The 13,870-nt window shown below is 39.1% G+C and overlaps 1 protein-coding gene across 1 annotated transcript in view; it reads left to right on the plus strand.

Moving 5' to 3' along the window:
- Positions 1-13,870, plus strand: part of ADAMTSL1 (ADAMTS like 1) — a 473,068-nt gene that overhangs the window by 276,801 nt on the left and 182,397 nt on the right. The window contains exon 3 of the mRNA XM_062599771.1: positions 9,815-9,942. Coding sequence (XP_062455755.1) covers positions 9,815-9,942 — 128 coding nt within the window. The remainder of the gene's footprint in view (positions 1-9,814; positions 9,943-13,870) is intronic.

Consider the following 13,870-nt stretch of genomic DNA (forward strand, 5'->3'; position numbering starts at 1 on the left):
ACAACACAAGGTCTTCCATCTCAGACTTTGAGAATCAGAGTTCTGAAATCCAGTCTGCGTGGAGGTTAATGCACATAAAGGGCATCACCATTAGACATAGTGGCCTGTACCTCTGTACAGTTAGAGTACAGTATAAGCTCAGTGAAGCTCAAAGTCAGTTTATTTTAGACAAAGGGTAGTGTGTAACATGCACTTGTTCAATGTATTAGTCTGCCTCTGTCAAGGAGGCAGTGGTTCACCTGTGGAGCTTCAGGAGCATGCTGTACAGAGGCCATTTTTCTTGAAGCTGATGCGTGCAGTCTAGCCATACCATGCAGCTTTCATTTCTTGCTGCTTAAAAAATATTTAGCATGAAATAGGCTTTGTCACAAATATTTTTACTTTTTTCTCTCTTTCTACACACCCCTGACCCCTCTTTCTCATTCAATAGTCTTTCTTAAGTGGAATGCAAACCCAAAGTACTTGAGCGTAAGATGCACTTTTGAACTCATGCAGTTTGGGTGGGTTCCGAATTCTGGAAAGTGATTTCACCCATTGTGCATCTGAAACTGGTCCTAGCCTTAAAAACAGTTCTGATTCAATTAGGCGACAAGTCTGAGGCTGAGCCAGCTTGGACCTGCTCTGAGTTGGATCACCCATGTCTGCAGTTTACACCCGCACGGCAGGATTTAAATACAACAGGGTGTTTTAACTTTGGTCTATGAGAGCAAGAGAGAGAGCTCTTGTATTCACATTGCTCCCATGGTGCGTATTTTCATGAGGGTAAGTGGAGTGAGAGATAGGACTGATCCGAGATTTATAAGGCGCTGTTATAAAATGTTATAGGGAGCACAGCATGCAGCGTGTTGAAATGATATGGTGTCAGTTCCATCCTCTGCCAGCAACCCCCCTGGCTGGCTGCTGCCCTTTAGGAGAAGAAATGAGCTCACGTTTGGCACATTTCTCCTGGGATGTCCAGTCCAACCGTGGGAATGGCTGTTTTTCTTCTAAATAACTGAGATGACTGTTTATTTTTTCTTCCCTGTTTTGTTGCAGACTAGAGGCTTCATGCTCGTTATGATGGCTCATGAGTATGTGTTTTTAAAAAACTGCATGTATACAGCTATATGACTTGCTTCAGGGCAGGAAGAATCCCAGGGGATGATGGGAACAGCACTGGCAGTGCTTTCCTCCTGCAGAGACCACTCAATGTATGGAGCTAACGATTGTCAGAGTGGAAATGTATACAATACTAAGATCTGGTTTTAAGGACAAAGAGAGTTCAGTGCGAGATTTTGTCCTTATTTCTTATGCAGTAACCAGATCAGCATATACATGAGTAGGAAGGGACAAAGAATTACTTCCTCCTGGATGGACCTTTGCTTTCTGTGCTGAAGAAGAAAGGTGCCATCATTTCCCTTTTTTTTTGTTCCAGTAGTAATGGGTCTGCCCTGCATGACTGTGCAGTTTAGGAATAAAAGAAGACATACTTTTCCCCCTCAAAGGGGAAGATAGAGTATTCTGGAGGTCAGATACATTTTCCATAAAACTGTTTCACTGTGGAGATCCAAGGAGGCAGAATTCAGTGTTGACAAGGACTCCCAACAGCAACTTTGTACTTGTGTCCTTGGGAACTGAGCTTGCAGTATGTTTATCAAGTGTTTTCCTTCAAGGGAAAGTAAGATTGTCCACCTCTTGCTCTTCGCCTTGGCTCTGTTCACAGAAACAGAATAAGTAGTGAAAAACTGCAAGAAGATCTCAGTGAGATTTTCTCTCCTCTCATCATCAAGAAAGAGTAAATTAAAAACTACCCAGAAGGAGATTTAGATCTTTGTTTATTCCTTTTTGAGAGGCCAAAATGAGAAAATAAATGTTGGATTGATTATCTGTACAACAAAGTATGAGCGTAAAATAATTACCTGAAGTGCATACCCACCACATGTGTGTGTGCTCTAGTGCTAGCGCCTTCCTTGGGGCACACAGTCACTTAGATCAAGGGTTTCTTTTGCCAGGGTTTTTCCATAGGAAATACTCTCATGATCCCTTTGCAGGTCTTTTGCCTGGTCTTGTATCTAAAAAGAGGTGAAAATACCTCAGTTAATTTCTGAGACTGTGGAAGCCCAGAGGTGGGTGGTCTAGTTGTAGTCAGCTCAGAACCCCACTGCAGAAGGGAGCTACTACCCTCTGGGGAGCAGAGGAACCCGCATACAAAGTATCGTCATTTCTGTGTCAAAGGGATTAATATTCACTGCAGCTACTTTTCATTCCAGGTTGTTTGCCACAGGAGACAGTGTTTTAGCAGCAGTGTGAATTGTTTTGTAGAAATCCTTTTGATGAGGCCATATGCAACAGTGTGCAGTTAATTATTACAGCAGCTGCACCTGTGGTTGCTCAGCCTCTCGGTGGCAGCAAACAGCTCTGCTGGGGTCCTGGACACAAAGGGTTTTGCTCTCATGTTCTTTTAACTTACCCTTGTTGTGAAAGCAGAACTCCCATTACCTTGTTAAGTATGCCTGCTGGTTTTTGTGATACTGCTGGAGGCTGGCTGCTGGCAGGTCTGATGACTGAACTCCTCTATTCAACCTTACAGAGAGTATAGCTGGGATAAGAGTGTTGCCAGCAGGTCAAGGGAGGTGATCCTGCCCCTCTACCCAGCCCTGGGGAGGCCGCATCTCGAGTACTGTGTCCAGTTCTGGGCTCCCCACTACAAGAGAGACATGGAGCTACTGGAGAGAGCCCAGCAAAGGGCTACAAAGATGATCAGAGGGCTGGAGCACCTGCCCTGTGAGGAACGGCTGTGAGAGCTGGGCCTGTTCAGCCTGGGGAAGAGAAGCCTGAGGGGGGATCTTATCAAGGTGTACAAGTACCTGAAGGGAGGGTGTCAAGGGGATGGGGACAAACTCTTTTCAGTTGTCCCGTGTGACAGGACAAGAGGCAATGGGCAGAAATTGAAGCACAGGAAGTTCTGCCTGACCGTGAGGGGGAATTTCTTCCCTGTGAGAGTGACAGAGCCCTGGCACAGGTTGCCCAGAGAGGTATTCTCTGGTAGGTATGCCCTATTCTGATTCAATGAACACAAGCTGTCTACCACACCAGCTTAACAGAGTTTATCCATCCATCCCAAGGCAGCTCCCTTGGGAAAAGAGTGTAAGTCAATGTTTGTTCCCATTCAGTCCTTGAATATTTTGCTGAGGCTACCCTTGAGAAGAGCTCTGCTTGTATGAAGTGTATGAAATGGGCAAGTGTCTACTGGGAGTAGGATAGCAATTGCTCCAATGGTGAATCCTAGTGCTTCAAAGGAGTTATACTTCTCACAGGGTGATGCTTATTTTAATATACCCTTTCTTCAGCATGATGCATTTATTCTGGAAGAGTTGATGTGTTCAGTCATACAGTAGTGTTTAAAATAATGTGCACTTCCTTATACTTTGATACATTAAATATGTTTTTTTGTACATTGGAAACTGGCCACGTTAAGATATTTTACTCATGATATTTCCAAGATAATAGCTCAGAAATGTTTCACAGCTAATCAGAAATGTCTGGCATGTTAACATTTTGTTTGACAGTAATTACCAATATTAATTTAACTGTCTGTGATTTTTTTTCTGCTTTGCCTTCCTTTAAAAAACAGAGATTTCAAAGCAATTTCCTATCTGAGCTGTAATCCAGGTGTTACCTTGGATAGAATGCAAAAAAGATACATGACATTGGGCAAATTAAATCTTATAAATTGAATTCTTATGTTGTGTCAAGTTTGGAGATAGATGTTTCTTAGAAAGGGATGAAGTCACTAGTCTTGTCTCCTAACTTTACATACCTACGTAAGTGCTGAGAGCAGTTTCTTCTTGATTCACTACAGCCAGAATTTCAGTGCTGTGTGAAGTATGTATTTAACCTCAGTGACAAAATAACATTGAAGCATCATCAAAGATTACTCAAAGGAGAGAGACTGTATGGCTTGGCAGGAACTCATATAGAGATTTGCTTGGATATATCTGGAAAGGAAGGACAGAAAGACTATATAACACAGAAAAAATACTGTTTTTCTACTCTTAATATCATTTTCACGGTAGCAAAAGACAGTTTTAGGCGGTGGCCTCAAAGGAGCCTTGCATATTGTCACTGACAATACATCATACCCTTAAACAGTGGGGATGTGATAAGAACCAGATGAACTTCTTAACCAAAACCAGCAGTGAATATCATCTGCAGAATAACTGTGGTTTATACTCTGTATCAGTGCCTTATCCAACAATGGGTTAATTGCATTCTTCACTGCCTATGTTGCTGGCCAGTGTAGGGAACAGAGTGGTTTCTTGAAGAATATGATTTTAGCGACGATTTTACAGAAGGAGGAAGACTGGAACTCTTGGAAACTGAAGAGAAGTTAAATGACATGATCTGCATTTATACATGTTCTCTGTGCAATGCTGACAAATAGTTGGATTAGGAATTGTTGTAGGGAGACTCTCGTTTGAAAGAAAACTTTAAATTGAGTTTCAGTATGTTACCAAGATATATATTTTTTCAGGACAGAACTTCTTTTATAGCTCTCAAGACATGAACAGAGGTCCTGCTGCTTTTTCTGTTTCTCCCTTTATGTACCTACATGCATATGTGTACACGTGTTTTTAAAAGAAACTTGGTTCTCTCATCAGAGATGCAGCTCTTGTATGGCCAGGCAGCTGTTGTGATTAAAGTATGTCTGACACTTGTCATGTTTTTCACACACTATTCCAGATGGTTTAAGTGGTTTCTATGTTCTGTGTGTTAAAGGGGACACTGGGAAGGATCTGTTCATAGTCTGACCAACTCACGGTCTGAATATAACATGAATACCTGAGAACTCTTTGATAAATTCAGAAATTATTATCAAACATTGGAACTGGAATTTTTTAAAGATTAAAGTATACTGCACTGTTCTAGGCTTCTTTAGCAATTTCATATTATTTTTATTTATGTTTTCAGATAATTTTTGTTCAGCTTATGGTTTAAAACCTGTTTCTCCTTTATAAACATCTTCAACTGAATACTGTATCCATTGACAGTGATTTAATCCTTTTTGTCTTGTGTACACCTGATCCTTCCTCCTTTTCTATCCAAATACATAGGGGTTTGCTTCTTTTTCTCATTAGGAAGATGATATTATTAGGAAATGTTAAGTACCCATCCCCCTTTCTTCTGGAGTAGCTGTTTTGAATGGTAGTTGCAGGATCAGCCTGAGGTTAAGTGTGTAAAGAAGTGTAAACATAGTGTTGAATTTGATTAGTGCCAGCAGACTTGTGTGTGTTTGCCATTTACATTCATATTGCCAATTCATATTGCCAATTCATATTGCTTGCATGAAGTGCCATTTCTGCCATTGATGCTCTAGGTGTCAGGACATGCTGTTTTTTGTGTGGACAAAGCACTGAGTGTTTCCTGGGAAGCTCAAACTGAGATCCACCTCGGGATGGACAGAATGGAGGGAGTTCTTTTGATATCAGTGGCATGGTTAAATGAGCCAAGATGTGCCTCTTCATCCTGCTCACTTGGGATATGCTGGTGTTTAGAGAAACACCAATCTGGAGGAGAGCAGCTGGCAGAGTTTTAAAGACTACTTCTAAAAGAGAAGTTAGTATTACTTAAAGGAAGCCTCAGCTTGTGGCAGTTTTACTCCTTGCTGTTTTGGAGTGTATTCCTCTCCTTTCTTCTTTTCTTTTTTTCTATTTTTTATGTCTTTTTTTCCTCTCTCTTTGCTTTTTATGGCAGGAACTGGAGGGCTTTAAAGACTTCTCTAGCAGTTCTTGTACTGTAGCACACTGCACTGTTCAGTATGAAAATATTTTTTTATGTAGGTTATTCAGTTTAGTTCCCTTTGGTGAAAGTGGGTAGAAATTATTAGTAGTATAAGCTACTTTTGAAGGTTTTGTGCTACACAGTGAATTAACTGCATGTATTCTTTAAACCTGCATTTTTTTTTTTTCAGATTTTAAACTGTCTATCAGGCATTGCTAGAGTTCCAGGTTCAGTCTTAACTGTATAGTTTATAGAAGGGAAAAACTCTCTACTTTCTTTAATGTTAAACACAAATGGAGTTAAAATGAATTATGTTTATTCCACTTGTTAAAAGAAAACTTGGAGCCTGTTCTAGCTTGAGATCGCATGCTTTCTGGAAATATATAGGTCTTATAACAAATCTTGGAATGCAAATAACAGGCACATGGTTCTCCTCTGGGTGGGAGTACACTTTATCTCAGAAAATTTGGACCCTTTAGAATGTCTAGCTGTGCTGATGTTATAATTTGTGATGAGGTAAGAGCACTTGGTTCATGTGACTTTACCTTGCAACCCTTTTTAATTATACTTTTGACTGTGCTTTCAACCAGTACTGAAAGACCAGGTCATGCATCCATTTACAGTTTGAAAATATTTGTTTCCTTATAAACTAAGAGCACAGATATACATTTTCATTTTATAAAAATACCTTTCTGAAAGCAGCCAGCTAAAATAACCTCAGTAAATTGGCATGTCACTACTCCTATCTCACGTGTAAATGCTAATAAGATTGTATCTAGGGGATGGAATACATCTGTGAAACTATTGGATGTGTGATCTTTTGCAGCTGTGGGGATTGGCCACAGTCTCAGTTTGATCACTTATCTCACTTTAACTTTTAAATTTACCCTTGCAATTATAGTGTTTAATTGGAATTAATTCATGTTAAATTTCAATATAGATAAGAAAGCATCTGGGAATGTCAAGTCATTGTGATACACTCATTATACAATCCAGTGTTATCTCTCACTAGACTAAATTAATTCAGCCTATTTTTTCTGTAAGTAGATCCAGAGCAAAATTACATCATACTAAACGTTACAGCAATTTAAAACTGATTCAGTTACCCATCTGAACTATGCCGTAATCTTCAAAAAGCTTTTCTGCAGAATGAAGTGTGCTTAAAATGCCCTTCCAAACTGCACACTGTGAAGCAGACTAAAAATGGAGGTACCATAGAATCACCACAGTATTTATCCTGGCTAGCAATCTCCACTTGGTAAAAGTGCAAAAATAGAGTAGTAGAGTCAGTGAAGATGCTTTAGCAGAGCTTTCTAAGGAAAGTTTGCCTTCTAGGTGCTTGGCTTAAGTTCCTTCTCATTCACAGGATTTATTTGATTAATTAAAAAAAAAAAAAATCTGAGAATTGTGCTGGGGTTCCTTTTCAGTCTTTCATTTAATGTTCTAGTCCTGGACCCCATTAATTCACCGGGAGTTTTCCTTTGACCTCAGTGTGCTGTAGACCAGATCCTAAAGGTATTTCAGAAGGGTTGGCCCTGTTTGTGTCAGGAAGACAAGAAGACTCAACTCTGTTTATGTGGCATTTGTGTATTTACCTTTTAAAATGCATCCCCTGCTTTAAAAATGGAACACTCCAGTCTTTGAAGAATCCATGAGCAGCAGCATGAGGAATGCAGAAGGTGTCCATTGGGAAATGCCAAGGAGCAGCAGTTGTGTGGACAGTAGTGGTGTGTTTTTGTGCATTAGCCCTGCACTCAACCCTTGTCACTCACCAGGCTCTTCCTTTCAAAAGAAATAGCCATATTTGGTGTGTCTGCAGAGAGGAAAATAATTTCTCTTTTCCCTCTTTCCATCTAAACAAACTGACTCATTGCTCAGGATGAGGCTTGGACTGTGCTATAATAAGAGAAATAATGAAAATAGAGGGAAGGAAGAGGAACTGGTCGAATAGGTGACTGCAAATCTTAGTTTCTGTTCTTGAAATAATTTCTCCTTAGATGTTTGCTGGTTTGGTATATGCTTCTGATCTCATTTAGCCTGGTTTAACACCATCCAATATCATGTAGTAATTGATTGTGTCAGTGTATCTGAGAGTATTTTTGAAATGAAAATAGCAATATAATTACTCTGTCAACCTGAGTAAGCTGGTCTGTGAGCTGATTTAAGTTGAGTGTAGAGACAGTTTATTAAAGAGATGGACCTTCACTTCAGCCACTTCCTGGCCATTTATTCAGCATCATAGATGACACTAGTGGATGAACAGCAATCCTCTTGCAAAAATTTTTAGGATTTAATGATTTCCATGTTAGAAAATTCTCTGAGCATTTGTAGTTAGAACATATAATACATTCTTGGTTCCTAAAAATAAACTGAATAGATCTCTTACTGTGATAAATCGCAATTAACACACCTTTTATATGTAGAAGTGCCAGACTTCCTATAGACACAAACTGTTTGGTTTTGGATCTTGGTTCTCTTTGACAAATTTAGTACCTTCCTTAAGCAGATATGTACTGAAACTGCTCACATCCCCAAACCATCATTACCACTTGCTTTTTTGCCTGTGAATAACAGTATTCAACATTGGAGTATTTTGCTGGGTTTTGGATTTCATTATAAAAGTTTTACTCACCTCCACTGAAGATAAAATTATTTCTGTGTTGAACTATTGCTGTGTCCCAGAATAATCCTTCAGTGTTGTCAGCTGATACTGATTCCTCCAACACCAGTTAGCAGTGATGCCTGCTGATTTTTCTCTGCACAAAGTGTACTGCAAAAGCTATCCACATATATTTGTCTCATCTTCTCTTTTATTCCAAATACAATTAGAAATGCAATATTCGTTAGCTGGTGGCCCACAACACGAGATAGATTTTGAATGAAAACTTGACTAGGTATTTTCCATGCATGCTTCTGTAGGTTATTCAGGTTCCTCCAGCAAAACAGCTTTGTTCAAGTGGGACAGTATCTATCCAAGTGGTTGAATCATTTCTGTCCTTACTGACCAATGGTTGTGAGATGCAGCTGCATAAATGAAAATGAAGTGCTAAAAACTGATGTGACTGTACTACTTGAGGTAAATACTGCTGTACTTTGGTGGGTTAATCATGGAAGAGCTGAGTCTATCAATCAGTGCTGCTTCTCTATAGTGTGTTTGAGTCCTACTGCTCCCCCTACCAGCAACACCGTCTGGGTCTGTGCCTGGCATATAAGGAGTCCAGTTCTTCAGATAGTGTGTGCTTTCTATTTTATGATAGAAACTATTATATATAAAGCAGTTTGGGAATCTATCCAAAGAGCTTCATAGGAGATCTTTGGACAGTGATGGTTCCACACAGACTGAAACACAGAAAGTTCCACCTGAATATAAGGTAGAGCTTCTTCACAGTGAGAGTGACAGAGCACTGGAACAGGTTGCCCAGAGAGGTTGTGGAGTCTCCTTCTCTGGAGATATTTAAAACCTGACTGGATGTGATCCAATCCAACGTGCTGTGGGTGACCTTCTTGAGCATGGGGTTGGACTGGATGATCTCCAGAGGTCCCTTCCAACCTGAGACGTTCTGTGATTCTGTGATTCCAGTTCCTCATGACAAATGCATGAAGATCATGTGTTCACTGTCTCTGCTCCATGTTGATTCATTGTTTTCCTTTCTCTCCTCAAGGGCATCTTGGAAAGCACTTTCTAATATACGCCTTTTTTCATTTCTAGCACAGCAACAGAACATAAAAGCACAATTTCTTCTAAGGTCACCATACTAGCTTCTTCTTTATAATCAGGAAAAGACCCTTGTCTCACTGTTGTTCAAAGTACTCTTCTGTAATAATCATCATCAGTTTCAAACTGAGGCAGAGCATAATAGTTTGAATGAAAGCAGCTTCTACAACACCTCTAACTGCAAGAACCAGTTGTTGCCAAACAGTAGGAGCATCAGTGGACAACAGATTTGTTTAGTGCTTTTAAAGACCAAGATAATACCCATTATAAAGAAGAGTTAAGTTAGCAATGATAGTTTTTTTTGTCTTTTTCCTGATTTTTTTTTCTCCCCCTCCTCAGAGCTCCAGAACAGCTCGCTCTGAGGAAGACCGAGACTCACTATGGGATGCCTGGGGTTCATGGAGTGAATGTTCACGCACTTGTGGTGGAGGCGCTTCATATTCATTGAGACGCTGCCTGAGCAGCAAGTAAGTTGGTGAATGCTTTTTACTTTGCTGATGGGAGAGCTCAACCAACCAGTATATATCAGACCATAAGAAACAAACAGTAGAGGTCTCAAATATGCTGAAATTTCAGCCTCAGTGTTAGAAAATAATGGACTATTTTCATAATTCAGGCAGTCAGCTAACATGTTTGATAATACCCTTTTTAAGTATAGTGAGAACCTGTGGAGACATAAAAGTTTCCTGCACCATTTACTTAAGCAACGGCTGTTGGCTGCTGGAAAAGGAAGCCTCTGTATGCTTTCATCTTTTCAGCAGTAATCCTTTTCATGTACATATACTAGACCACATTAGTTTTCATTAGTTTTAATGGCCTATAATCTCAGTCAGACTGAGAACAAAAAAGCATCATATTGACCCAAAATATCCTGAGCTATATAGAGAAGAATGACAATTCTGCTGAGGGCATCTTGCAAATTAAATTTCAGGTAAGAAAGTTTCCATATCATAAATTGTTCCCCAACAGTGAGAGGTAGCATGCCCCAGTGCAAAGGTGTAGTTACCCAGAATCAGGCTCCGCGGATTTTATTCCTACCTGGTTGCTAAATTGTAGTGAAATGCAGACACATCCCTTGACATCATTTCTACTCTAGGCTATGTATAAATTAACTTTGCAAAATGTTTCTAGCAAACATTATTTCTATTTACATTAGTAAAAGTACCTGCAAAAATCAGAATAGAGATTATAAATATTAATAGATTCCTGATAAAGGATATGAAGGAAAACTGTAGACCCAAATTTTGTGCCTTATTGCCAACTCTGACACCTTGGATATTGTAGTATAAAATATGTAATATATTTTTCTATCTTGCATATGTTTTTCTTTCATGTGTTTATAAAACTAATATTAATAAAACAAATCAAGACAGTACACTCCAAAATTGTTTCTTATGTCTAACATTTAATTCATGATGCTGTTTAGTGATAACAAGAAATAGCATAAGAATTGTGCTATTCAATGTATTATTGAATCATAAGGTCAGAATAGAATATTGTGCATTTTAACTTTATCTATGAACAATTCAGTCTCCTAGTGCCAGTAATTACTGGGTTAGCAGTGTACAACAATAGGCTGGGAAAAGAAAAGGTAAGTAAAGGCATCTACTGAAACCAGGAGGAAGATAGTACTCTTCCATTCCCATGAGGAAAACATCAGAATAATTTCACTTCTAAACTTGGGACCAAATTGTCATAGTTCAGTAGCAAATAGGTGTTCTGCAGAGACCTAGAAATCACGCATTACAAAGACGGGAACTTCTTGTAATCATTCACAGTGTGAATCATAGCTACCATTTTAGACTAAGAAAAATAAATGATCTTGTAAATGTTCCTTTTTGTAAGTGTGATGCCCCAGACATATCAGGAGATCTGGGACATCAGTGTCTTATGATGACTTCGTGATTACACTTCAGTTCCCTCACTGAAAACTGCCTCAGTATTTCTAAAGCGCAAAAGTCTTGGAGCTCCATAATAGTAGTAGTCATAGTGCTCTGTAGAATGTGTGCATGTGCCATTCCTTCTGTGTAGACTCTCTGGCTTCTCCTTGATTTTAGTCCCTGAAGGGGACCCTGAAGCTACCCTAGAGAAACAGATAATGAAGTCATAATTCATGAAGTACGTGCCTTTGATGCAGTAACTTTCTACTGTCCCTTTAGAACCTCAGCAGTTCTTCCTGCTTTACAAAACAAAATGTAAACTTTGGCCCAGTAAGAGATGGAATCTCTCTGCTCCAGGAGAGGATGTAGGGGCTTTATTAGTTGCACAACTTCCCCTAGCTAATAGCAGTAGTTTATAAATGTGAAAATTGGAACCTGAATTAGCACAATATCAAATATGTGATTGTTTTTCCTTTCTTTTCTGATCTGAATGCAATTATTAATGAAAACCAAGAATTTTAAAAGATAATTTTTGTGCTGGGCAAGCATTTTAAGATGCTAAAAAAAAAAGTGGGAAAGGAAGGAGGCAGCAGAGGAAAGAAAGTCATCCAAACCTTAAAGGCTTGGAAATAAGCCTAAATGCACAAGAATTCCAAATCTGGCAAGAGGAGGAAAAAATGTCCGGCACTTTGGGACAATTTGCTGGTTGGTACAGTTTATCTCATGTATCTGCTATGTATAATTGCGCAGCACTATGGAGGAAGATACTAGGTATTTTTGGCAAATAAAATTTGGCAATATATTTAGTGTTTTGGAACAAATTAATCCTAAATACTTCTCACCTTGTGAGAAATGTTCATAATGTATTACATCTCTTAGTTCTGTGTGTGGTGGTTTCCAAAAGATTAAATGTAAAGGGAGAGCCCAATGCATTGGCTTTGAAGAAATGCAAAGACTAATTGCCCATTCCTAAGCACCATTAAGATATGCAACTAAATAAAGGAAACCAGTTTTATTTTCAGCTTTTATTTGCCAAAGCTATGAAAGCACTTGTGTTGTTTGTTTTGGGAACATGCTTTGTGCTAGTCTTTTGCAGATGCAGTGAAAAAGAATGGAAAATGCTAGTATGAAATCCTGTTTTCTAGTGTATTAGGTGACAAATATTTCAGAATAAAGGCTCTTGAATAGTACATGTACTTAGAACAACTAGTCCTGATTATGTCTAGAAGATGAAGTGTGATAGCAAAATAAATATATGCCAGTCACATAAGAGTGGTCAGCTTGAATCAGCCATGAAGCCTGGCATCCTCTTTGAGCAGGGACTAGCACTCCCTGTCTCAGATATTGCAGTCAACCCCAGAAAGTGTTTTGCCCTTGAGTTTCAATATTTATTGATACAAAGCTCAGAAAAGAGAAATTGCTCATTTATCTCCTCTGTATCATGAACTGTCATGTGATAAGCCATGTGCTTTTTTAAAAAAACCTAATACCGGAGAATATCAAAGTAGAAAACCATGGATAAGGAAGGGGAATGACTGCCATCCTTCTTCAGACTAATAGGAAAGAGGAAAAATGGAATGACCCCAGGAAATGCTGAAGGCTCTTCACAGCAAGTTGGTGGTACATGTGGCTGGAGCAGAAAAGGAGACTGCTTTGGGTGGTTCCACGAATACTGTTCTAGGAAAACACAGGCTGCCCCTGGACATTAGATGTGGCACTTGCTAGGATGCTCCATCATGAATAGTAGATTGCCAGATAACACTGCATCACTGACCAAAACTTGTAGAGAGGAGAACCAAAGGTCACTTCCCTCTCCCCCCCAAAAAAGCTAGCAACTCTTTTGGTTCTATAAAGAACAGAGTTTTATTAGCTACTGGATACCTTGGTGACAGGTACTCTGGAAATATATAGGCAGAACAGGTCACTGGATATGGTCATTGCATGTTCCCCAGAATCTGGCTTTTATTTATTGCTGACTCCCTTTACATAGCTCAGCTGGAGTGAAACTACTAGTATGTCATACAGGATAGTGATTGATTGTAGTTGTTTATTCAGACAAGGTGCTTCATAAGTGTGTATGATGATTCTTGTGACTCAGACAGAATATTAAATGGTTGAGCGTTCTTTAGGTACCTGATATTCATGTGAATTTATTTCTCTTCTTTATATTTGAATATATTTTCACACCTAAAAGATCCTGATTGCAAAAATTCACTGTGTGTTCCAGAATCGTATTTTACATATTAGCAGAAGTTGCACTAAATACTAACATTATTTTAATGTTTCTAAGCTTGTCAGGATGGTAATTTTGATTTTTTTCCTATCTTCCAGAATTATCCGCAATTTCTAATAACACAAGGTTGAACAGAGCAGAAAAGCAGAATCTGCTAGAGCTATAGGAATGATTTTGGCAGATAATAGATAGATAATAGTCCATTTTCTCAATCTACTTAGAAATACTATCCATTATTTTTACTGCTGTTTCTAGCTAAAGCAAGAAGCAGGGAACTGTTTC

The sequence above is a fragment of the Rhea pennata genome, chromosome Z, assembly GCF_028389875.1.
Source record: "Rhea pennata isolate bPtePen1 chromosome Z, bPtePen1.pri, whole genome shotgun sequence".
Classification (NCBI taxonomy): Eukaryota; Metazoa; Chordata; class Aves; order Rheiformes; family Rheidae; genus Rhea; species Rhea pennata.